Source organism: Phascolarctos cinereus, unplaced genomic scaffold (genome assembly GCF_003287225.1).
Source record: "Phascolarctos cinereus isolate Bilbo 61053 unplaced genomic scaffold, phaCin_HiC Scaffold_726;HRSCAF=1367, whole genome shotgun sequence".
Lineage (NCBI taxonomy): Eukaryota > Metazoa > Chordata > Mammalia > Diprotodontia > Phascolarctidae > Phascolarctos > Phascolarctos cinereus.
Window position 1 is genome coordinate 193288044 of NW_027556098.1, and position 27809 is coordinate 193315852.

The 27809-nt window shown below is 39.0% G+C and overlaps 1 protein-coding gene across 5 annotated transcripts in view; it reads right to left on the reverse strand.

Moving 5' to 3' along the window:
• The window catches only part of MYO1B (myosin IB), a 217156-nt gene that overhangs the window by 150961 nt on the left and 38386 nt on the right, over positions 1 to 27809 (reverse strand). For all 5 annotated transcript variants that reach the window (XM_020993562.2, XM_020993560.2, XM_020993563.2 and 2 more), the window contains exon 2: positions 9742 to 9885. In XM_020993562.2, coding sequence (XP_020849221.1) covers positions 9742 to 9876 — 135 coding nt within the window. In that variant the 5' untranslated portion in view covers positions 9877 to 9885. The remainder of the gene's footprint in view (positions 1 to 9741; positions 9886 to 27809) is intronic.

Consider the following 27809-nt stretch of genomic DNA (forward strand, 5'->3'; position numbering starts at 1 on the left):
AACTGAGAAAGGTTAAGAGGGTTGGTCCGGAGTCACAAAGGTATTAAGTGTCTGAATCAGAAGTTGAACTCGGGTCTCCCTGACTCCAAGCCCAGTGCTTTATCCACCTACCCACTATACATCATCAGTGCTATAATTGTAAAATCAGTGATAAAGTAAATAAATCAGTGATAATAAGCTTATAAGGAAGAGATTACCACAGATTAAAATGACCTGGAAAGATTTCATGGACAAAAGGGAGTTGAACCAAGGTTTTTAGGATAGGTAACTTTTGAACAGACAAAAAGCAGGGAGGGGAGGGTCTGCAACTCGAGAGAAGAGCACAGGGAGCAAAGAGTTTATGGAAAGGAATTGAATACTATAATGCTAGAAAAATAGGTTGGGGACAAACCTTGAAAACCAAAGTATCAAGTCAGAACTGCATCCTGCAGAAGGCACACAATCATCAAAGATTTGTTACAAGAGGAAAAACATGAATCAGAAGTATCTGGGTTCAAGTCCTCCTGATACATACCAGCATAGCAGCTGGTATGGGCAAGTGCCTTAACTTCTCAGTGTCCCAAACAACTCTTCCTAAGATTAACTTCTTATATAGACCAGTTGCTGGATCTACATTGGTGGAGACAATCTCCACAGTGACAATCCCCTAATCCCCACAACCTTGAAATCATAGGTCCAGACTGGGAGACAAATTATCAAAATTAAAATACTTGTAAATATTGATTTGGCAGTGATGTGGAAAAATGGACTGCAGGAGGAGAAAGGCTGGAGGCAAGGAGAGAAGTTCAAAGTCGTGTGGCTGCAGTAAGTAAGCAAGTGCCAAGGAAACCTACAGTCCAACACAGCCCTCCTTGTGGCTCTGCAGACAGACTCACCAAAGCAAACAACAATCTAGGGCTGGACATTGATTAAGCACTCACAGTAGGGGCAGCTAGGTAGCACAGTGGATAGAGTACTGGCCCTGGATTCAGGAGGACCTGAATTCAAATCCTACCTCAGACACATAACACTCACTAGCTGTGTGACCCTGGGCAAGTCACTTAACCCCATTGCCTAGCCAAAAAAAAAAAAGAGAGAGAGAGAGAGAGAACTCATAGTTAGGTAAACAGGTTTTGTTTTATTGTTGTTTTGTGTAACTTTAGTTACACATTAGTGGCAGTAATGCAGTACACAAAACTGGTACAACCTGCTACACTGCTTTTTTCTAATATGAGATCCTATTTTATGAATCAACATTTTCCTATGACACTCAAATCTAAATGTGGCCAAATGAACCAGTGGCAACAGAGATGAACTCTGAAGACCAACTAAAGTAGAGGACAAAAATCCTAACCACCTTTCTTTAGTAAGCTCACAAAGTGCAAGGAGGTACAGTGGATAGAGCTCCGGGCCTGGAGTCATAAAGACCTGAGTTCAAATCCATCCTCAGATACTAGCTGTGTGATCCTGGGCAAGTCACTTAAACTTGTTGGCTTCAGTTTCCTCATCTGTAAAATGAGCTGGAGAAGTAAATGGCAAAACACTCCAGTACCTTTCCAAGAAAACCCCAAATGGAGTCACAAAGAGTCAGACATGACTGAAAACAACTGAACACAACTACACACATTATTTCGTTTGAAGCCCACAACAATCTCATGGGGTATATACTGTGGGTATTATTATCCCCAATCAATGAGCACTTATTAAGGCTTACCCTATGCCAGAGCAGGATGAAGCACTGAGAATACTAGGAAAAAGTAAAAACGGTCCCTGTCCTCAATGCTTCTACTTTAATGGGGAGGAGGGAGATAACATGTAATCAAATGGGTATCTATTTGTAAGCACTACAGAATGTATAATTTACTATATTATTTATTTACTATACATATGTACACATACACACACATATAATATGTTTATTACTTACATAGTAAGACTATAAGCTCCTTGAGCAAACAGAGCAAGGTAAACAGAGGCCTTTTTCTTCCCCCCCAAATGACCTCCCCCAGGTCATACAGCTAGTGAGTATCTGAGATAGGATTCAAACTCAGGTCTTCTTGACTCCTAAATGTGACACTATATATACTGCACCACCTATTAGGCAAATTTCTTCATCTTGTGAGATTTAATTTCTTAATCTCTAAAACTGGGATAACATATACTCCTATGGTCTACCTCATAGGGTCTTTGTGCTGAAAGTGCTTTAAAAAAAAATAGGCAGATGGGGCAGCTGGGTGGTGCAGTGAGTAGAGCTCCAGCCTTGGAGTCAGGAGGATCTGAGTTCAAATATGGCCTCAAGACACTTGACACTTACTAGCTGTGTGACCTTGGGCAAGTCACTTCACCCCAACCGACTCACCAAAAAAAAGGCAAAAAAAAAATTTGGCAGGTGCTACATAAATATGGACCACTATTTTAAAGCAACTTGTGGAACTGTCTACTAATATACAGGTAAGTTATTACCACCAGTGAAATCACTGATCTTTGGAAATATTTAAGTATCATTAGTAATAATTTATGAAGTTATTAATTAAGCCAAGCCAAAGACTCAATTTTTCTAATAAATAATTAAGAACAATAATAATGCCTCAGTTGACTTCACATCATTTTTTCCCCACCCAATGACTTACCTGTTGTTAAACAGCAACATTTCCCCAGTCATTTAGACTTAAAACCTCATGGTCATCTTTGACTCCTCTTTCTTTCGCGCTTTTCATTTCTAATCTGAAATCAATTTGGGGGCATTACTTCCTTTTTTGTCATTTATGCCTTCCTTCTCTTTTTTTCAGCCAATTCCCTAACATAGGTGAAGAACCTTTTTTCATTAGACTAAAAAGTGTGCCCCAAAGGAGTGCTCTTATGGACAGAGGAAACTGTACATACAGTTTTTAAAGGAGGGGGAAGGACTACTAAAGGGCACTAAAGAGGGATCTGTGGGATAGATACCTAAATCCAGAGAGTCAGAAGCAGAACTGGGCGACAAATGAGCAGGGTTGTCTTGAGAACTACCTCAAATGGGAAGCTTCCAGGGCTAGAAGGGACCTTGGGGTCATACAGCAAATCTTTTCATTTTAAAGATGAAGAAACTGAGGCCCAAAGCCTCGAGTGATGTGTTCAAGGCACGCCAGTAGTAAAGGACAGAACCAAAATCTGAAATTATGGCCATGCAATTCCAAATACAGAAGTCTTTCCACTATGTGATGCCTTACTCTACACAACAGTAAGACATCCATGTAGAAATGTTCAGTACGTTTGAACACGACTGGGGATTAGCACTCAAGGAAAGACAGAAATTGGGGAGTTATAAAGAAAAGAAGTAAGTTAAAGATATGGGCATATCTGACATCTCCAAAAGAAAGAGTACATACACAGCAGAGCAAAGGACTGAGGATTAAATTACAAAAAACCCCGGAATTTAGAGGGTAAAATGAAGAGCCAGTATGGAGGCCACCAAGATGGAATGAGAAGGGGATAGGCTGGGGCAGCTAGGTGGCACAGTGGATAGGGTACTGGCTCTGGAATCAGGAGGACTTGAGTTCAAATCTGACCTCAGACACTTGACATTTATTAGCTGTGTGACCCTGCACAAGTCATTTAACCCTGACTGCCTCACCCCCCCCAAAAAAAAAAGGTTTTGAGAAGGGGATAGGCTGACATCTTTCCTGCCAAGGCAGGAAAGAAGAAAGAGTCAGTCAGTACTTTAAAGTACTATAGATAGGTCAAGGAGAATACAAACTGAGAAAAAGCCATTGAATCTAGTGGTTGGAATGTTATCAATGACCTTTGAAAGTATAGTTTCAGTAGAAGGGAAGAAGCTGAAGTCAGATTGGTGTCAGCTGAGTAGAAAGTGGGTAATGAGTAAGTAGAGGAGGTGGCTACAGTCAGAATTCTGGGAGGAACAAGAAAGAAAAACAAAATGTTAACCAAAAGAAGCAAAGCAACAAGGTCATTTAAAGTCCCCAAAGTTGAAATGGTAGCATCTCCCAGTTCAAACAGAGCTCATCTATGCAATCTCAAGGGAAGTAAAAACGAACAAAAAACAAGTCAGGCCAGAAAGCTCTATGAAGACCAGGCTACCTCTTTCTCAGGAGATCAATCCAAGTCAAGACTAAGTTTAGTAACAAGCAAAGAAGAACCCTGAATAGCTTCTGGGGTCACCTGTGCCCTGTACATCCTCAACAGCTCGTTAAAAATCTCAATCACAAAAGTATTACAGGGTCTTAAACTTAGGAGTTTTACTGTAAGCAATCTATGATTGCCAATCCATTTTTCTTTTTTGTTTGGATTTGTCTTCTTACCAGAACTGTGACTGATAATAGAAAAGTTCTAGTAATAAGGGAATTCCTTATACCAGTGAAGATCAGCATCTGCCCTGCAATTTGCTATCCTGGAAAATTACTTATGGAACACCGAGTGATTAAATGACCTGCCTAGGGTCACAGAGGCCGTATGTATTAGGAAAAGGATGCAAATCCAGGTTATCTCTGATATCTTTATCCACTGTACAATCCTACTTTTCCAAAGGTATGACCTGATAATCTTGGTAGGTTCCTAAATATTTTTAAAACACTAAATGGGGGGGGGGTGCAGGGAGGGTGTCTACTTTTCAGGTTTTAAGGATTCTGTCCTCAGTATTCTTCAATTCACCTAATCCAAGACATATCACCATTTGTACTCTCTCTAACTCAGTGAGATAAACACAAATGATACCAAACCATAAAGGACTAATGAAAGGTCTTTGTGTACAGAGCACGTTCACTTATCAGATGAATGCATTGTGAACATTTCAATGAAACTAATAACACACGGATGGACGGGTGTTCTAGGACATCAGACAAATGACAGCATGAGGTGGACCTATGAGAAACTTCGAAAATGACAATATGGACAGTCACTGTCAAAACAAGGAGTCTATCCCCTTTGGCTTAAAATGCTGGGAATTTGGTCACAAGATGCTAGGTATCTAGCATTGTTTTTATTAGCCAGTTACCAGACTTCCCAAAGTTCCTTGAGGAGGATTTTTGGACTTTGTCCACCCTTTGAGCTGCTTTTTAAGACAAACAGTTCAAAATTGTGCACAACAGCATGTCTGCAAATTACAATGCTACAGCCAACAATGGAGATAGGTTTTGAGGTGTTTTTTGTTTTTGTTTTCACACTGGTCTTTACAGTATTTAATAAATGTTACTCACCATACATATTGTCCTCCCAGAAAAAACAAAAACACATTTGGAGCATACAGGTAATGTGTACATTAGAAATAAGAAAGGGGTAAGGAACACAAAGATACTGCAGTCTCAGTCTGAGTGATTTTCAGCTTTTTGGTTTTCCACAGCCATGGGCAGAGGTGGTAGTGGTGAGTCCATGGGTTGGTTTGTTAAGCATGGCCTGAATGTGGTGAGTGGTGGAAGAGGCTAATGAGTGAGTCTGTTACTGCTGCTAATTCATTAGGTTTTCCCACCTCATTTTAGGGTTCTTAGTGTCCTAAAATACAGAGACAGTTGAAACCATTTTATCTTTTGTGCAGAATTTCTGCACAAGAATGGAGAGGTTTGAGAGGTTGTAAAAATTGGAGAGAATGTCTAGTCCTCCATCTTGTTAATCATGTGACTTGGAAAATTTAGCTTTTTTTTTTCCCCTCTCATATCTTCTAAAATACACTTTCCTGATTTCTTTCAGATACTTACTAAATACAGATTAGCCCTGGCTTGATGACAATATGACTAATTATTGAGGTTACCAATATGGTATACTCAGGGTGAAGATGCAGACAGACATGCAGATGTAGACAGACAGTCAAAGGCATTGGACAGAATGAATAATGAATCCAGTCAGCCCTGGAACCTGCTTTGTTAAAAAGATTCTGACATAAGTTTGACCTGGGTCATTTGCCTCTTTTCTATAAATGAAGCACACAGCTGCACGGCCTCACAGGCAATTAAATATGGCTGGTTTTCTGCAACCCTAATAAGAAAATCAAAAACTGAAGACACTTTCTCCCAAGTTATTTTTTCACCATCCAGAAACTTTTTAGAGTCTGCCTTACCCAATAACATTCAGTTCCCTATTGCCTCTAAGATAAACTAACTCCCAACTCATGTTTCTGGTCTCATTACACTCTACATTGCAGCCAAACTGGCTTTCCCCCCCACCTCTCACACAAGGCACTAAGTGTCTTAGTACTGGTTGCGCCCCAATGTACTCCTCCTCACCTTTGCCTCACTTCCTTCACTGTGTCACTCAAGAATCACCTTTTGCATGATGCCTGAGTTCCCCAACTAACTTGTGTTTAGTTGTTACATATTTGTTTTGTATACACTAATATATGTAGACATTGTTTCCCCAGATATAATACAAACTTCTTAAGAGCTAAGATTATTTCCTTCTTTTGTTATATTCCTCAGGGCACATTAGGGTGTTTTGTTCATAACAGGCACTTAATAAATACTTGCTGAATTGTTATCATTGTCCTCTGTCCTACTATCACCATTCAAAACACCATCAATGACTATTCCATCACTAAGCCAAAAGACCAAAGACTATTCTTTGTCAACCTGCACCCATTTGTCTACTTCACTTGTAAGTATGTTGATACAGTGGGAAGGGGAGGACTTAATCCCAAAGTCTACATCCTCTAAATCTTCATCTAAAAATCCAAGTTCACAATTCTCTACAAAACTTCCCTTAATGACTGTCTTAAAAATTTTAGGCAAAAACAACTTTTAAAATGGAATCTTTATTTTTATAATGTGATCTATCAATGCAATAGCATCCCATATGGGACACAGCCCTTAGGTAGAATCAGAGAATTTACATGGCAGGAAGATAGTTTAAAAAACAGTATTTCTAGGTAATTGCGCAATGTTTTCTTAAAGTGAGTGCTACAATGGATTTCCTGGCACAACTGGCAAAGTAGAGTATAGCAAATACCACCAAGACAGAGCAGTTTTTGTTGGTATTGTTAAAGGACTCAAGTGATGGATGGTGCTCAGAAATGATCTCCCTTGAAGAAGTGACAAAAATTCTTCTTTACTACTGTTTTCTCACCAGTCTTCTAATGCCATGCTTTGCCTGGCTCAGTCAGAAGCACTTGACACAATTTTTTTTTAAATCTTATTTCATTGACAGTGGGACCAGAAATGAGAGTATCTTCAAAGGTTTTCTATGAGAAAAACAATTTGCATGGTCCAGGTGCTTGATAGGAGTCATATACATCTCCTAGAGCTGTTCCACAATGTCTGATGACTCAAAGTCATTTGAAAAACCAACAGATGCCCTAAAGATCTAGATTAGGCTGATTCATCAGCATTTCCTCATGTTTACCCCTTTCAAGGCATCTCTCTTAAGGTTACTACAACCTTTACATAATTCTGCCATTTGCCTTTCACAATTAGAAACAATGAGAATCTGCCATAGGATGGTTTCTATAATACAGCTGACTCTTGTGTATCATGTGCATATACACTTTGGATGACAGTACTGTAAGCCCTCCCAGAAACCTAACTTGTACTGGTTGGCAGAATCTCAGCATCAGATGCAAATGCTTTCAAAAGCACTCTCTTGAGGTGCTGCACACAAAACAGAGATGCAATGTGACTTCAAGGTTGCTTGAGAGTGTGGGTGGCCATTTTCCTCCACTCCTACCCTCCAAGCACTTTAGAATTTTATCACCTTTATCTTTGCTGCTAGCTCCTCTTCTCCATCAGTGTCTACTTCTAATCTCTACCAGCACTGCTGCAAATCCTGACCTTTGCAGCTCTCCAGCTCCATTATCTTTGCTTTTCTTCCTTTTTTTTTTTTGTCTTCAGCCTCCAGCTCCTCTTCCCAGATTTTATTCAGAAAGGTCAGCCTCTCATAGACATCACTAGCCAACCAGAGAACTTTCTTTTGTTCCACAAGTGAAACGGGGCAAATACCACTGAATTTGGTGCAATTTTAAGGGCCTCTAACAGTTCCCCAAAGGCTTTATTTGCTCAGGGGGATAGTCTTTGGGGCCAAAGAGTTCTATTTTATTTTCTAGATTTATCTGAATCTGAAACCATCATTTTAGAAACCTGACAGTTCTTGAAGACTGGTGTCTGAATAGCTAATGTATTACTGAATTTCACATCTGCTAATATTTTCTAGAATGTCTCAATATGGAAGGAATATCTTCTAGGACCCTTGAAAGTACTACTCAATAACAGCTATCATTTATATGGCACTTTGAAGTTTGCAAAGCACTTTATAAACACTATCTCATTTTATTTTTATGACAACCCTGGAAGGTAGGTATTAATTATTTGCATTTTACAAATGAGGACACTGAGGCAGACAGATGTTAAATGGAAAGGTCATACAACTTGAGACTCCCTGACTCCAAATCCAACATGCCACTTTGCTATCTTCCTAATAGGCCCAGTTGATGATGGCCCCAAATAGAGCTATCCCCTACATTCAAATAAAATAATTCCAAATGTCTGCTTGGTAATTGGTCCACATTAAGGATATGGAAACAGTACTATTGTGATACCCAAAAGCTATCTGGAAACAAAGTAGCACAATGACTTCACAGTAGAAAAGATATTCCTGGGATGGCTTAAAAAATAAAATTAGGAAGCTATGGAACCCAGACATCCCGTCTGCGGAAGACGCACAAATCTACAGCTTGGCACTAGGCTGAAAAAGCAGTTGTTTTTACTGGCCACAATGGATCAGGTATTTGAATGAACTCAATGTTCCACTCTCAACCCTCAGGCCCATTTTCAATTCATGTAATGGTGAACTGTACTTTTTTGAGGCCAAAAGGAAAAGTGATCAGTAAAGTTGGTTGAGATATAATTTATTCCTTCTATCCCAGTGACAAAGACTGGTGTTGAAAATCTATCTGTGTTTGAAGGTCTTTTATTTGGCATCAGACCAGACATTACAACCAAAGCTGTGTTAACTGCTGGGTTTTCCCACCTGGAAGGCAAAATGCTTTCTACACTTTGAGGGAAGGTGACACCACATGTCACTGCCAACCCAAACAATGAAGCTAATTGCTTGGCAAAGGCACTTTCTATCTCCCCCCAATAAAATAAGCACTTTGAAGAGCTCCATCTCTTAAGTATAACAAATATGTCTTTGTGTTGGGGCCAGTTGTCAAAATCCTCAGCAATTCTATGTTAACTGTCAGTGTCTCAGGAATAAAACAATACATCAGATGGTTAATTCTTAGATCAGGGGTGGGGAACCTGCAGCCTCAAGGCCAAATCCAAGGGGATCTGTTCTGTGAAGTTTGGATTCCGTCAAAGAATACTTGAAATTAGCACTTTGGTAAACACTTTCATAAAATGAGGTATCCTTTTCTAAGACAAAAAAAAGAAAAATCCCCCCTCTGTGCTTGTCTAGTTTAGCAGTTTTGTGCTTGAATTGTTATGGTATCATATTTTCTTAAAATAGGGCATGACTGTATTTCCCAAACTTTCCAGGCACCAAACACATATGCCTACTTATTATATGCTCATGTTCCCAGCATCTAAAAAAGAGCCAATTAAGTCAACATAGTTGTAAAAAAAAAAAAAGTCAGTGGCTCACATTTTATTAGTGACTTAGCTATTAGATAACTATATCCGGAAAGGAGCCACCCCTGGAAGGTAGCCACCAGGGATTTTGATTTGGTTACTTTTTCTTCTGACTATACATAGATAGTTTCACGGTAAGGACCCTCTAAAAACTTCCCATAACACCCACACCGTACAGAGAGGTTGCCAAGTGAACTGATTGAAGAATTGTACTCACATATATTTCACTGTGGTCAAACCGCTTCTTAAGGTTATCAATGAATGTTTCCTCACTGAGAGGCTCTAAAAGAACCATATCTCCCACTCCGATCATATTGTCCAAAAGGGATGTCTTCACCTCCATTTTGGCCATTCCTCTCCACTAGAATCAAGGAAAACATAAAAAGTCAACTAAGCTGAGCAAAATCACTTCCATTAGGCACTTAAATGCCTCCCAGAAACATAATAGTGACAGTTATTATAATTATTATACTATTATCACATAATATTCTAATACAATATAGAAAATATAATTCTATGATATAATATAATAATTATATAATTATAAACATAAACACCCACAGAATCACAGATTTGGAGGCAAGGTACATTAGAGATTGTCTAATCCAATCCCACTGTTTGACAGAGCAAAGAACTTGGGCCCAGTTGGGATTTAAATCCCAGTTCTCTCATTCAGAACCCACACTGCCACAATGTACCCAACTTACAAACAATTGATGCAAATACCAAACCCCACACCTAGGTGCCACTTTACTTCCTCCCAATTCCCAGCCCTTCCAGAACTGACCCCTTGGTCCACCACTGCTCCAGCCTCACAACTAGAGACTCTGTCCTTCCACCTTCTCTCTCCTACAAGAAGAAATCCCTCACCCTCTTCTACCCCAGCCATTGTCCATCCCCATGGGAAGTACCATGGAAGAAGCTCCTACCCCTACAGCAAATGTGTTCTTAGCATCCCAAGTTAAAACAATGTACTCTCTCCATAGAAACTCCAATGAAAAGTGCATGGTTCTACAGTTCAAATATATTACAAATGTAACAGATTTTTGTGGGCTAGCCTGGATAAACAAATCTCTTCTTATTTCATTGTTTCTTAGGGAAAATGCATCTTGAACTCTAAACAATTAACTTATAAACCAACTTTTGGAGCCAAACCTATTCATAAGAGTTGGGGGCTGCCCAGTTCACAAGGATTATAGAACATGCCAATAGTGACCTCAGTGGTATCACATTCCATTCAAATAACCACGTGCTTCTTGATACTAGTAAAATTAAAATACCACTCAATGTTATTATGCTAAATTTTAGTATTTACACAAAGCTAAATTAGCACAACAAAAATACTCACTTTTCCTTTTAATGTTATAGAGATTCTACCAAGTAGAAAAAGACGCACACCAAGAGGAAAGAATTCTCCATCACCACTTTTACCAGTGCATACAAAAGTATATATCGAAGCCAGTGTATATTGCCAATGTACAGTATATAGAAGCTAGCTAGCTACCTATCTATGAAATGTGCCATCCCTGGGGCTATAGAACTGAGTGTTCTCAAGAATACAAAAATTTTCTCTTAATCACACCGCACACAATTATTTTTTAAATGTTATAAGGCTCTAGAACCAAATTAAGCTGGGCCCTCAGGCTCCCTAAACTGGTAACAAGATGGCTCTGAATAGCTTTTGTACCCTTAGCACATAATACAAGAAGAAAACTACCTTTGGGGTCTTTCTATTAAAGAATAACTCTCGGAAACATCTTCTACCTTACAAATAGTAGCTTAGTTGCTCTGCGTTTTAGCATAAAAAGATGCCCTCTGGATCACTATTGCTTTTCACACTCTATGGTGTATGCCTCTTAAAGGCAGTCAAACTGCATTAAATCAGTGCTTCCTTCAAAGAAGCCAAGAATCGTGGCTACTCTGGTAATTAATTTGAACTATCACCAGGGCTAACACATACCATTTCTGTCCCTATGAGGATAAATAGCCCACAGATTTCTGCTCTGAAACATCTAAAGAAATAAAACCAAGATTAAGGTGAGGAAATCATCCTCACAGGTTGAAGGAGTGGAGGCAAATAAGGAAGTTTAACATTTAAAAGAAGATAATAAAGATGCTCTTTTTAAAAACTGGTGATACTGTAAAGATTTCATGCCAACCAGTCTATTAAGAGATGGCCCCCAGACACTACAGTTAAACAATAATGGCCCAGGGTGGAGTCTACAGCCTGTTCAAGTGAATGAGGCACTGTACTCCATCTCTGAACAGATGATGATGGAAGGAAGGAAATAGTCAATCCCTGGTGCTATAGGAAGAGCCAGGCCATCTTTGAACAAGAGGTGGCTTTGCTCTAGGGCTTAACTAAAACAGGAAAATTACTTTTAGTGATCTAAATTAACACAAGTCAAATTTTCAGGCACTCAAAAATCACATTAACACAAACCAAAAACCCAACTTCAGATGGACTATTTCGAATTAGACACATATGAAAAAGGATGGCTATGGGGATTAATTAGTTTTTTGGGAGAGGGAGACGTATTGGGAGAATATGGGAGAGAACAGGAGAAAAATGAAGCCGAGTATTTAAAATATATACAACTTCACTAACATTTAAGACAAGGGAAAGTGAATTGGATCAGGAACTCTGAATTTTTGGCCTCTTGATGGATTTCTGTGTGAAAGTCTTTTTTCACAGACACAACTGGGGAAAAGGCAAACTTAGGTTTTTAATTCCTATGGGGAACATAACCCAAATAGTCCCACTGAAAGGCTTCCCTATCACAGTCTCTTCCCATATCAAAAAAGTTTATGTTCCCAGGAGCTCTAATGTTCACACTACTTTCACACAATTTTGTGTTAAGTCTAAAGAAAAGAAAAATTCTGAAGTACAATAACTGCTAAGTCCAAAGTAGGTAATGAAATGTCATCTCTGAAAGTCTGAAGCCTAGCCATGAAGCAAGGCCAACTGACAAAGTACCAAAAGGCACTTGGATCCATAAGGCATCGTAGGCTTTAGAACGTCTTTAGAAAGATCACCTAGACCTACTCACTCGTTTTAATGAAAGGTATGAAATTTCAACTTCAGAAAAAGAAGATCTGGGAGTTTTACCAGGCTGAGCTCAATAAGTCAAAAGTGTAATGTGTGATCCAAAAAAGTCAATGTAAGTTTAGTCTTCATGTGATTCAACTCAAGAAATATTGATGAAGCAAATACTCAGCAAATACTCTGTACAAGGCACTCTGCTAGGCACTGCTTTAAGACACGCTGAGTGTCCAGCACTCAGGAGATGTCATGCCCACTCTATAGCTAGAACAGAGGTTCTTAACCTGAGATCAATGACCTTGCGGGATTTTTATTTTTCAACATAACTGCTTTCCTTTATAATCCTATGTATTTCATTTTATGCATTTTAAATCATTTTTTTAAGAGTCCCATAGGCCTCACTAGAAGTCTGCCAAAGAGGTTACACACACACACACACACACAGAGTTATGAATCCTTGCACTAAAGCAACATATTCAGTTCTGGGTAACAATTTTTTTAAAAGGATACCAACAAGCCAAAGAACATACAAAGGAAGTCAAGAAACAGGATGATGAGGAACCATAAGACCAGACTACACAAGGATTTCTTCAAGGAACTAGGAGTAGTTAACCTAGACAGAAGTCTTGGGGAGAATCCAATAGCTCTTTTCAGGTATCTACAGAAATGCCATATAGAAAGGGAAAAGGAAGGCAAAGGAAGAGAAGAAAATACGCATTTTTAAAGTGCCTCCTACGTGCCAAGCACTTCGCTAAGTACTGTTTACAAATATCAACAATAGATAACATTTATATTGTGCTTACTATGTGTCAGATATTATGCCAAGTACTTTTTAAAAATATTAATAATAGCTACATTTTATATAATACTTATTATATGCTAAGTACTTTTTACAAATACTATCTCATTTGATCCTCACGACAACCCTGGGAAGTACACGCTGTTGTTATCTTCACTTTTCAGTTGAGGAACCTGAAGCAAACAGAGATTAAGTGATATGCCCAGGGTCGCACAACTAGTAAGAGAGATTCAACTTGCTATGCTTGAACACAGTGGGTAGAACCAGGAGTGAGCGGGTGGAGGCTACAGAAAGGAAGGCATAGGCTCCACATTAGTAAAAATTTCCTGCCCAAAATAAGATGGGCTGCCTCCCCTCATGAGAGATCTGGACTGGATGATCCCTTGTCAGAGATACTGTAGACAGGGTTCCTTCCTAGGCAGGCACAAGTTTGAGATTCTGTGATTGTATGACTAATTCACAGCTCTAGTCCACTAACAGGATGATGCCGATGCTGGTAGTCAGAGGACACAATATTACATGATCAGTGCATAGAAGCATTCTGAAACAAACTACTTCATGAAGACTGTTCTGTTTGGTTTTTGTTTTTTTCTTCTTTTTTTTTTTCAGAAGAAAAAAGATCTTCTGAAGCTTCCTGAAGGAGACAGCATTTGAGGGGTAAAACAGTGAGTTCAAAGGCTATTACAATAATTCAGACAAGACTAGACAGAGTCTAATCTTGATATTGGTCTGGGCTCAACTACTAATTAGCCGTGTGCCCCTGAGCAAATTACTTAGCTTTTCTTTTCAGCCTTGCTTCCATCATGCTGAAGTGGCTAGGATGCTGACCTGAAGTCAGAAAGACAAGGGTTCAAATCCCAACCCCGACTCCATGGGACCATGAGCAATCTAGTACCTAGCTTTCCAAACCACAGTTCTCAAACTAGTAAAGTGGGAAATGAAAATAATAGATACCATGTAAGCTTGAGAAATTTACTTAATCTTCCCAAGTCACGGTTTTCTCATCAGGAAAGGCAGGGATGTAATAAAACATGTAATATCTACTTTGCAGGGTTGTTGCAAGACCGAAAAGAAATCATGTATGCAAATCACTTTATAAACTTCACGATATTACACAGATGTCAGTTATTATTCTCTGTAAAATGAGGGGTTTGCACTCAACTCTCAGCTCCATCCTATCCTGTTAATTAAGGAGAGACTGAATGAAGAGGGTGAGAAAGATGAGAACAAGAGGGATACAGATAATACTTCAAAAGGAAGAAATGACAGAACTCATTGATTAATTTTATGTGAGGTGCAAAGAAGAGGCTGAAACGTCCAGAAGACGGGCAGAGATGTAGGACTGGCACTATAGAAGAAGTCTGGACAAGAGATATCTACTTTGTATAGTTAAGGACAGAGAGGCAAGAACAGAAGATGTCAGACGAGAGAGAATTAATATGGAATGAGGTCCCAACAGATTCCCCTGGAGGAAAGCTCCTTCAGGAGGAAAAATCAATGAAAGAAAGGAAGGAAGAAGAATCAGAGCAATAAGATAGTGTTATATTGTAGAAGCCACTTTTGCAAGCCAATTTGCAAAAAAGGCAGGAGTGGTCAAGTGTCAAATACTACAGCAAAATGAAAAAATATTTAAGAATAGAAGTCACTGGATTTGGAGGTCGCTAGTGACCTTTCAGAATGCAGTTACAGTTGACTTGAGAAGCCAGATTACATGAAGATAATATGGAGTGAGTGAACAAGGAAGTCATGGAGAACCTAACATTTAAGAAACAACAGGCAACAGTACTTCAAGAATGTAATGAGGAGGAAGAAAAAGGTTTTGGTGTAGTGAGGGAAGCTACCGAAGTTTTATTTGTTTGTTTGTTTTGGGTTGGGGGCTTTTTTTAAGAGATTTTTTTTTATATTTACCACCAGTATCTCTGATAAAGGCCTCATTTCTAAACTATATAGAGAATTAAGACAAGTTTATAAGAATATAAGCCATTCTTCAACTGATAAATGGTCAAAGGATATGAACAGACAGTTCTCAGATGAAGAAATTAAAACCATCTATAGTCATATGAAAAAATGCTCTAAATCGTTATTGATTAGAGAAATGCAAATCAAAACAACTCTGAGGTACCACATCACACCTATCAGATTGGCCAACATGACAAAACAGGAAAATGATAAATGTTGGAGAAGATGTGGGAAAATTGGAACACTGATGCATTGTTGGTGGAGTTGTGAAATGATCCAACCATTTTGGAGAACAATTTGGAACTATGCCCAAAGGGCTACAAAAATGTGCATACCCTTTGATCCAGCAATAGCACTTCTAGGGCTATATCCCAAAGAGATCAAACAAATGGGAAAAGGACCCACATGTACAAAAATATTCATAGCAGCTCTTTTTGTGGTGGCAAAGAATTGGAAATTGAGAGGATGCCCATCAATTGGGGAATGGCTGAGCAAGTTGTGGTATATGAATGTAATGGAATACTATTGTGCTATAAGAAATGATGAACAGGCTGACTTCAGAAAAACCTGGAAAGACTTATATGGTCTGATGCTGAGTGAAGTGAGCAGAACCAAGAGGACTTTGTACACAATAACAGCCATGTTATGCAATGACTGAGATTGTTAAACTGAACCCTTCTCAGCATTACGAGGATCTAAGACATCTTCAGAGGCCTTGGGATGAAAAATGCTATCCACATCCAAAGAAAGAACTATGGAAGTCGAATCGCTATCACTTATTTTCACCTTCTGTTGAGCTTTGTTTCATCTTTCTGATGGTTCCTCCTATTGGTTTTAATTTTTACTTACAACTTCACTAATGTGAAAATACAGTTAATAGGAATGTAAGTATAAAGCCTACATCAAATTGTGCACTGTCTTGGGGAGGGGGGGGAGGAAGGGGGAGAAACATTTTCAACTCAAAAGCATATGGAAGTGATTGTTGATAAATCAAAATAAAGTAATAAAATTTTTTTAAAAGTGTTTTGTTTTGTTTTGTTTTTTGTTAAGGTAAAGAAAGAATTAAGTGAGTTCAAGAAGGATAGTTTTGATTTCCTTGGCAAAGTGAAAAAGCAGGGTCATCCCTATATATACAAAAGTATTTATAGTAGCTCTTTTTGTGGTGGCAAAAAATTGGAAACTGAGGGGCTATCCATCAACTGGTGGATGGTTGAACAAGTTGTGATATATGATTGTGAGGGAATACTACTGTGCTATAAGAAATGATAGGGGATGGGGTAGGAGGGTGGGCAGCTAGGTGGCACAGTGGATAGAGCATCAGCCCTGAAGTCAGGAGTACCTGAGTTCAAATCCGGCCTCAAACCAAACACTTGACACGTACTAGCTGTGTGACCCTGGGCAAGTCACTTAACCCCAATAGAAGAAATGACAAGGGCAATGTCTTCAGAAAAACCTGGGAAGACTTACATGAACTGTTACAAAGTGAAGCAGAACCAGGAGAATACTGTACACAGTAACAGCATATTTTAACAATGATCAACTGTGAAGACTTAGCTACTCTAAACAATACAATGATCCAAGACAATTCCAAAGGACTCAGGATGAAAAATGTCATCCACCTCCAGAAAGAGAACTGATCAACCCCGAGTATAGACTGAAGCATATTTTTTTCACTTTCTTTGTATTTCTTGCTTTTCTTTTGTAACATGGCTAATATAGAAATGTTTGCATGACTTCACATGTATAACTGATATCATAGTGCTTAAATTCTCAAAGGTTGGAGGAAGGACTGGAAGGAAGGAGTTTGGAGCTCAAAATTTTTTAAAATAATGTTAAAGTCTAATTAAAAATAATAAAAGCAAAATCATCAAACTAAAGGGGGTAACAGTGTTAAGAGCTTGGGGACAGTAGAGATGATTTGGAACAACTGCCATGGTGAATCTGATAAGCAATTAACAAAAGGTTAATTAAAAGAAAAACTAACAGCAATGAAGACCAATACAGACAGTAGGTCCCTTGAACTTCTAGCAGACTCAGCTGGCATGTTGGGGGCCATGGTGGAGGTAGGAGTATTCCTAGCAGTACTTTGAAGTCTACGGAAACAAAGAAAACAAACTATAAGGTAGGCAGTCAGGGTCTACAAATAAGCAGAATGAGGATGGTAGAATTACTTCAAAGACAAGCCATGGGATCCCCGTTAAGGTAAATGAAACCAGAAAAAGAGACTTTTTATGAACTTGGAAAATAGAAAGAAGCCAAGGGAAAAGAAGTCAAAACAGATAATTCCAGAAGAGTTTCTGTAGAAGTCAGAGTCAAAGTGGAAGAAAGGAAGGAGCCCATCAGAGACTGAGACATTGGGTAAGTCATGTCACTTGTCTAGACCTTAATCCATCATCTGTAAAAGGAAGAAGTTGGCCTGGTTGGCCTCTCGAGTCCCTTCTGGCTCTAAATCTACTAACCTCTATTCTCAGAGGTGGGAGAGTATAAAAGACAAGCTATCTAATTAAAGGAATATTATATATAAATATATATATATATATATATATATATATATACACAACACACACACACACTACACACACACACACACACACACACACACACACACACACACACACACACACACATATATTCAAATTTCTTCTGTATGGATTATTTTGAGAGGAAGTGGCATATTTTCTTCCCCTCCCTCCTTATTAGTAACAATAGGCTCTACACCTGGTGAGGTCAGCAAAAAGGTGTGAACTGTTTTAATTAAATACTGTAGGCTAAAAATAGTTGATTTCATCAAGGGTCAGGGATTCTACTTTCAAAGGGGCTGTGTTTCTAATTGCCACAGCAATGGCAGGAAAAATTTTGCTAGGATACTGCCATCAGAGTTCACTGCTTAGAAACAATATCCTTGCATAACCATGGAACCCACCCTGGTATTAGTAGTAAAATAAGCAATGAAAAAAGGGCAGAAATTCTTCTCAAACCCGTAAGTTAGAGAGCTGGTTGGCTTGAATTAAACCAATGAGTTTACATATTTGGGGAGGTGGAAGACTGAGGTGGAGAGTTTCCTACCCTCACCACCTGTAAGGTACACAGGTCATTCGTGCTTCCCAAGCCAGTGGGACAGGCCTCAAAAGGGGCCAACATGACATGGTGAGTCAGGAAACACACACCAGATGACAAGTCTGAAGAACCAGATAATAGTCCTGGGCTCATAACACTGGCCAAGTGTGGGACACGTGGAAAAACACTTTACTCCTCTGCCTCAGCCTTTTCCTCTGTAAAATGAAGGGGCTAGATTAGGGAACAAATGAAGTTTCTTCTAACTCTAACATTTCGTGATTCCATGATACCTGGACTATTTATTGTAACAGATTTCTAATTATCTCTCTACCTCAAATCTCTCTCCACTGCAATTCATCCTCCACACAGCTGTCAAAATGATTTACCTGAAGTGCAGGTCTGACCATGTCAGTTACAACCCCAGTAGATCCCTATTAACACCAAGGCGACCTGATATCAAAGCAGGAAGGGCACAACCTGTCTTTAATCTACCTTTGCAGCTTTATTACTCATCTCCACGTACTCTATGGTGCAGCCATACTTGCCTTCTTGCTGTTCCTTACACATAATACTACATACATTTCCCAGCTTCTTGACTTACATTGCTTAGAACATTCTCCCTCCTTAGCTCTGACTCAGAATCCCTTCTTCTCAAAAAGGCTGAGTTCAAAATTATCTTCTATTGAAAACTGTTTACTGATCTGCCTACTGTTAGTGCCTTCCCTCTGGCCCCATCCCCTCATCCAACCCCCCAAAAAATTATCTTACATTTATTTTGTAATTAGGCAGTTAGGTGGCACAGTGAATAGAGTGCCAGGCCTGGAGGCAGGAAAACTCATCTTCTTAAGTACAAATGTGGCCTCACATGCTTTTTCTAGCTATGTGACCCTGGATAAGTCACTTAACCCTGTTTGCCTCAGTTTCCTCATCTATAAAAATGAACTGGAGAAGGAAATGGCAAACCACTCCAGTATCTCTGCCAAAAAAAATTCAAATGGGCTCATAAAGAGTTGGACATGACTGAAAATTTTGTAAACAGTCAAACAAGTATAGCTGTTTTCTCCCTGGTTAGGACATAAGCTCCTTGAGTAGGGCTTGAGGTTTTATCTCCAACACCTAACACAGGTCCTGATATAATTCATAAATGCTCATTGACTGACTGCCTGCCTGTACCTCTATGTGAGACACACACAAAAACTTCAAAGTTGGCTGCCAATTCACCAATTCTGAAGGTATGTTTCTTCCATTCCGAGGGCAGGAAAGATGTGTCTTCACTCCACAGAGTAAGCCCACTGCTTTGTTATTTTGGCAAATGTTAGCATTTAAGTAATTTGCACACATTGTGTCAAATTGTTTTTATATTCATCGTACAGCACAATCCTCATAAAGTCTGTTACCACTCAGTTTCTCAATCCTGCCTATGTGCTGTAGCATATAGGATAAAACTTGGGCCACATTATTTCATGCTCAAATAAGAAACTTTGTCTCTTAGCAGAGAGCTAAATTCATTCTGGTAAAATTCTGTATATTAGCAATGCAAGAAAAAAGACTTCACATACCTTCAATCTATTTGTGCCAGAACAAAAAAGTTATTTTTTAAAATATTACATTAACAAGAATCAAAGTCTCTAAACCTCCTATTAAATACGCTTAGCTTTTCCTAAACATCAGGGCCACTTATAACACCCAAACTTATATTTTTAAGTCTGTGAAAGTTTTTCAGCTTGTTCCTTTTGCCATTTCCTTTATCTAATCTTTACTGATCTTTAAATGTATATTCATTCCACCATAAGACATCTGTTTTTCAGTCTTTAGCTAACACTATTTCAAATATGAAAAATGCCATTTCAGAAATCTCTTAACATCCAAAAGTGTAGTTCAAGTATCGTATAACATCTTAAAATGGTCTTCTGTACTATAACATTTAAATATAACTTGTCTATCTCTCAGCTACCACCCTGAAATTACAAGCCACCTACCAAGCTAGCGTCATCAGTGCTCTGGAATTTTCAGACCATCAGTTGCCAAGCCATTAACCCACACATTCAGAGATTGCTAGACCAAATGGTACTTCCAAGAGAAACGCACAAACAGTTGACCCATTATTCAAAACCACAGTAGCATTGAAAACCTAGCAATGCTACTCAGAAATGATAATAACCAAGAAAGAATGCACCATGAACTGGAATAATGCATCTGGAGAGTTCCCATTTAATCTGTTTTCAGAGTAGATTAAAATAAATATTACTTTAAATTTGAATCCTGTCTATTCTGGGATTTGAATTAAGGTCATGCCAATCAAAACTGATGTTACACAAACAATGATAACCAATACTAAGTCACCAAAATTATTTAACTTAAAGGAGCATTGGTCCAAAGGGGTAGGAGGAGTTATAATTACATGAAGATGTATCTAGCTTATTAAGCTGCCAGCCACAACACAGGTAGGTAGGTGTTGAATTAAACTGAAGCTCTAAGAGCCACAGGGTTAAAGACACATATCCAATTTTGATGAGGGAAACACAAGTCAGAAGTGTCCTCTAACACTACCTATGCTCACACCATTCTTCTAATAGCTCACATTCATATTTCCTGTATTATCCCATTTCAGAGATAAGGAAACTGATGCTCAGTGATTAAGTGATTTGCCCAAGGTCACATAGCCTGTATATGTCCAAACTGGGATTTCAATCCAGATATTTTGAATGATCCTTTTAACTATATCATATTGCCCTTCTAGCATTTCTTGATTCTAATAACTACAACTTTTGTTTACATCTCTATTTCCCCTGTTAGACTCTCTAAAAGGAGGGAATTTTTATTCTTCCTGTTATCTCTCCTTGCATCTGGCAGACACCTTTGCACATATGATTTAAATAATCCAACAGATCTGTGACCTCAGTAATTTGGGAGTTCTCTCCAACCATCTGGATCAAAACTCATCCATGCCTACTAGTTCTGTGTGACTCTCATACATGTTTTCCCAAAAGTTGACTCCAAGGGTCCTCCCAATGTCCCGGAGGCCTTTCTCATCTTTCTCCCGGTACCATGAGGACACCAGTGGAGTATAATCTGCCTGTCTACTTGTCATCCTTCATCCTGACTCTTCACAGACTGACATAACCAACCTATCTTCTCTTTCTATCATACAATTTCTTGGTGACATACATCACTCCTGTTCCTGCTCAGTGCCCCTGCACTCTTTCGTTGCCTTGTTACCTTTAAAGAATCACAGAATTCTAAAATTGGCAGGTAATTCAGGGGCTAATTCACCTCATATATAGAAGGAATATAAAACAAATTACAAACCCAATCACAAATAAGAAACTCAACAAGTGGTCCAGGGACTGCTTAAAGATCTCCAAGGAAAGCGAAATCTAGTCCCTCTCAAGGAAACCATTTAAACTTGGACAGCTCTTAGGGTAAGTTTTCCATGACACTGAGTCAACATTTGTCTCTTCATTTGCAAGTTCAGCCCATTACCCGTGGTTCAGAATCTTGGGCTAAGCAAATTAAGCCTAGTCCCTCCTCCATAAGACAGCCCTTCAAATGCCTGAAGACAGCTCAATCTTCTCTTCTCCAGGATAAACACGTCCAATTCTTTCAAATGATACTTATATGTCATGGACTCAAGGCCCTTTAACTATCCTAGCTGCCCCACTCTGAAAACTCTAAGAAGCTTATCAATATCTTTCTGAAATCTTGGCTCCTAGAATTCAACTCAGTACTCCAGGTGAAATTTCAAAAGGATAGAGAACAGAAGAACTCCTTATTCCTAGAAGTTATTTCCTTCCTGGGAAACTAGATGGTTCAGTAGATAGAGCACTGGGGCTGGAGTCAAAGAGATCCATCTTCCCAAGTTCAAATCTGGCCTTACACACTTATCAGATGTATGATCTTGGGCAAGTCACTTAATCCTGCTTACCTCAGTTTCCTCATCCATAAAATGAACTGGGGAAGGCAAACCACAGTATCTTTGCCAAGAAAACCCCAAATTGAGTCACAAAGATTCAGACATTACTGAAAAACAAATTAATAACACGTCCCTCTTAATGTAACCCAAAATGTTAGGTTTTGGGCTGCCACTTTGTACTGCTGACTCCTGTTAAGCTTGTAGCCCATTAAAACCTCCAGATCTTTTCCAGAATAACTATCTATTCATGCGTCCCCCATTTGATACTTGTAGAACTGATTTTTCTGTAAGTAGGGGCAAGAGTTTACATTTAACTCTCCTGAATTTCATCTTACAGCACAAAATTATTCCATCATATTTATATGCCATAACTTGTTCAGCATTCTCTAACTGATGGAAACTCCCTTGGTTTCCAATTCTTTGCCATCTTAAAAAGAACTATAAATATTTCTGTACAGTACGTCCTTAGAGTTTATTTTTCTTAGGACTAATCTCTCCTGTAATCTATCCTCCCTTTAATTACCCTTTCCCTATTTCCCCACTGAATGAAATGTATTTCTGTACCAGTTCCACTATTCTCAATTGGAGGGAAAAAAAACTGTTTTAAAAGGTTTTGCAAATATTTTCCATTTTTCTTCCTTCTGGAGGTCTTCTCTCTATTTTCATCCTTTAATACTCTCGGGATAGCTTTGATCAGTTGATGGTTCTTCCAAACTTCGTTTAGACTGGCTTTATCTTTCACTGCTTCTCTCTGCATTATAAGACAATACTGCTCAGGATCATCTATCATTCTTCATAATATTTTACGAGGGAATTTATATTCTAACCCAGTGTTGTCTATGACATCCATCTCTGGTCTGTTTGATGAGTAAGTCAAATGCCTGCTAAGAAGCTTTTCTTGTCATGGTAGCAATTACACTGATTTAACTTCTAGGGGAAATTATTATAGTTGGTGTAAATGTTGCTCCAGTTGTCCATTTCCTATTTTATTTGCAATAGTTTGTTTAAATAAGTCAGGATTAAATCTTTCCTCAACAACAGATGTTTATGCATAAGTTGCAATTATTTTCATGGTGGCCTTTTTGCATATACTTACTCTAACTACTGCAATATGTGATGATCAAATATCCCATGAAATAATACTTCTTGTAGTTTTCGGGCATATATTAAAACTCACTCCATGAGAGTCATTCCCCACCTCTCTGCCACTACAGTTACCATCATGTCGATACCTGTTCAAAAAGTCACAGAGAAGAGCAAGAAAACACAAGAGAACATACACAGAAGTCTTTATTACAAACCAAAGTGTGTTAACATACCACTTGGGAGAATCAAAAAGATGACTCTTCTTCTTAATAACATCAAATAAAGGAATAAGAATCTTTCCATATTATAGTCTCATAATGATGACTACTTAATATTACCAACACTGGAAAATCAGTTACTTGGAAATCTATTCTTTTTTGACAGTGTAATTCAGATGTCAAACTCTACAAAACTCCCCAGTGCAGGGGAAGAAAATTAAAATGTAATTGGGATGTTTGACTAAATAAGTAAAAATACAATATAAATAATGTTAATTTGTGGTTTTATAAATCAATATGCACCAGCAGGTTTGACACCACTGGTAGAAGTTATTTTTGTTCACAAAATATAGTGCACTGGTTTAAATGTATGGATTGTATGGGTTGCCACACACAAGAACATGGAAAGAGTAAGGTAAAACCAATAGACAGCCCTTGCACTCCACCAGTATCCTCACAATATCAAGAATAAACAAGGATACCCTCAAACCACTGGGTGGACCTCATGGCCCAGTTCATGGTGGACCTCAGTTATATGGGAATATGGACAAGAATTGCACAGGATGAGTAGACACAGGTGGGTTAAAGCCTACTCCTCTGGAGTGTCTCCCCACCAATGAGCTCACAGGTCCATTAATAACTGAGTGGTATATTCTATAGTATTTTCAAAGTCATAGTGGTATGGCAACAGAGAAGAAATGAAATTTCACACAAAGAGCCACAGAGAGATGGATAATGGGTATAAGGAGGCTGCAACATATTACAAATAAGGAATTATATGGGAGAACAAATATCATTAAGGGAAATGCATGCATGAAAAAAATAATGGAATGGTAACATGGCGAGTATAAAGGATAACCACTGTATGGCCCATATGTTCCACCGATATCTTCCCCATGCCAAGAAAAAATAAGAGTGTGATAAAGTTATGGGAGAACATGGACCACAGTTGAACAGTATGGGTAACATGGATGGCCCAGGACTGGCATCACTGAAGGGAATAACCAGGTTGATAAGCATACAGATCCACTGGAGTAGATAACAATTAAAAGTCCCAAAATGTCAGGGTCTTTTTCCTCTAAAGCACTCTGTGGAGTAACAGTGCCAACTTGTTGAGAGCCCTGATGTTTTGCTATGATTACTTACGTTGAAGCTTCAGAGAATATACACAGATACAAAGAAAGGTGGCAATGACGAAAGTATAATGGATTTTAATAGGGAGAAGAAATATGCTCAGCACTAAGGCAAGACAAACACATAATAGAACTGTTATTTGGCACACCAAAGAATAGGAGTATCTGTTCATCAAAATTCCCATTAGCCAAGAGCCTTTTCATGCTGTTCCTAGGGACATTCGTTCTCCCCTGGATCTTCTTCCTAAGTAAGACCTTCAAGATAGAGCTAGGGCCCACTGTGGAATGGAAGGAAGATTACCTGAAGGAAAAACAATGAATACACACAAATTGGATAAAATGAATTCTGCTCTAGATAACTTTGTTACTGTTGTTCAGTGGTTAAGTCGTGTCCAACTCTGCGTGACCCCATGGACCAAAGCACTCCAAGTCCTTCTGTTCTCCACTATCTCCCGAAGTCTGTCCAAGCTCGTATTTGTTGCTTCCACATCACTATCAATCCATCTCATCCTCTGCCGTCCCTTCTCCTTTTGCCTCCAATAGCTCCCAAGATCAGGGTCTTTTCCAAGGTGGCCTGTTTTCCCATTATGTAGCCTAAGTATTTAAGCTTCAGCATCTGTCCTTCCAATGCGTAGTCTGAATTAATTTAAGTACTGACTGATTTGACCTCCTTGCTGTCCAAGGGACTCTAAAAAGTCTTCTCCAGCAACACAATTCAGCAGATTAATAGACTGGTTGGTTGGTTATTATCTTTCATTCTCAAAGAGAACCAAAATGACAGCACTGCATTAGGGTCAAGGTAGAGTGTATCCAACTGTGGCTGATCAGACCAATACCAGCTTGGAAGGCTTTATCACACGTCAAGTACAAATAATCCATTTGAACATCTGAAGTGAAGATGTCTAAATTTGTGCATCTCACATTTCTTTTGAGTTACTGCAATTCTACTTTGCTAAAAGAGCATAGCGCCTTCTTTGATGTGGACACTCCATGCTGGGCTGTCCTTTGCCAGTGTCTCCCATGTAGAGCATTTATTATGTGTTTACTATATGCCAGGCACAGTGCTAAATGCTAGGGATGCAAATATAAGTAAACAAAATAGTACCCACCCTCAAAGAACTTATTCCTAGGGGCGAAGACAGCATACAAAGAGAAACCAGAAAAAGGGAGAAAGGAGTGCTGTCAAAAAGGAGGGGAGGTCAAGAGTAAAAAAAGTGACGTATAGAAAAAGGCTAATCCCAAACTCCACAAAATCTGCCTATGAAGTGCTGGAAGGCTCTCAGCTCCAAGCAACTACAAAAGATTTGGATGTCTGCTTCTAAAAACTTTCTTATTGGCAACATGCCAGATAACACAGATTTCTCTAAATAAATAAAAAGCTCACATGGTGAACATATTAGACATAACCTAATTTGAGAACTTCTGATAAAGCAAGATCACTGTAGGAGTTAGCTACCATGGCTATTTTTATAATAACCAGCAGGGTTCTGGGTTGTGTAACAGAAGGAGGTAACCATTTGGAATCATTAATGCCATTTCAGATCCCTTGGGCTCCATTTTTAAAATCACAGACTCAGAAGAGGCCTACAGCAGCAGCACAGCATAGTGGAAAGAGCATCACATTTGGAATCGGTCCCAGAGCTACCACTTTCTCACTCTGTGACTCTGAGCAAGCCAGCTGTTTCTGTAAGCCTCGGTTTCCTCCTCTGTCAAATGTAGATAACAGATGCCTTACATTAGTTCACAGGATTATGATGAAAATCAAAATGAAATTAAGGCTGTGAATATGCTTTATGGAGTATGAAGTGCCATACCAAGAATTATTATCATCCAGATGGGCGGTAGCATGATATAATGGAAGCAGGAAGCTCTGAGTTCAAGGGCTAAGATATGCTGGTTGTGAGTGATCATGGGTAAGACACAACTTCTCAATGCCTGAGGCAACTTTCTTTTCTTTTTTTTAGTTTTTTTTTTTTAGGCAATTGGGGTTAAGTGACTTGCTAGGTTCACACAGCTAGTAAGTGTCAAGTATTTGGCCTGAGGCAGGATTTGAACTCAGGTCCTCCTGACTTCAGGGCCAGCACTCTATCCACTTGGCCACCTAGCTGCCCCCCTGAGGCAACTCCTGAAGACTTCAAGTCAGAGAATTTGGAATGAAAGGATCAAGGTTCAAGTCTGGCCCTATCACATACCCACCAGTGTCCAACTCCTGGCAATCTGTAACCATGGAGGGAATTTCTACACTAACAGTTCCCCACCCAGATGAACTCATAGGTCTGGACTAAGAACACAGACATTTCAACAACTTCATTTTACTGATAAAAAAGTTTGAGACTTAAAAAGTCATTCTCTGTACTAAAATCAAAGACTTGCCAGTAACAGCACAAGAATTCGAACCCAGATTTCTCACCCTCTCTATTCAGTGATTGTTCCACCATACCACCATAGTGAGCCTTTAAAGAACCCCCACTAAAACGTCATTAGAAGTCTTAGCTTCCTTTCAGGACCATGACCTTTCACAACTATTCCTATTTTCTCTCAATGGGGAACTCATTTCAATTCGACAGCACGCAAACATTTGCTGGAAACAGATTATGACATGAGGCACTGGGGAGATATCAGAATGAAGAATACACATTTCCTTTCTTCACAAAGTTTATAATCTAGTAGGGAATACATACCTCAGACGTTTACTACTGGGGTGACCCTGGGCAAGTCACTTTACCCTGTTTGCCTTAGTTTCCTCATCTGTCAAATGAGCTGGAGAATGAAATGGCAAAATACTCTAGTATCTTTGCCAAGAAAACTCCAAATGGGGTCACAAAGAGTTAAGCACAACCCCAACTGACAAAACAACAAAACAGAAATTGAGATAATAACAGAACCTACCTCCCAGGGTTGTTATGAGGATTAAACAAGATAATATGCATGAAATGCTTTGCAAACCACGAAGAGCTTTATCAGTGGTTCTCAAACTTTTTGGCCTCAGAACCCCCTTCATAGTCTTAAAATAATACTGAGGACCCCAAAAGAGCTTCTGTTTTTGTGAGTTATATCTATCAATATTTACCATAACA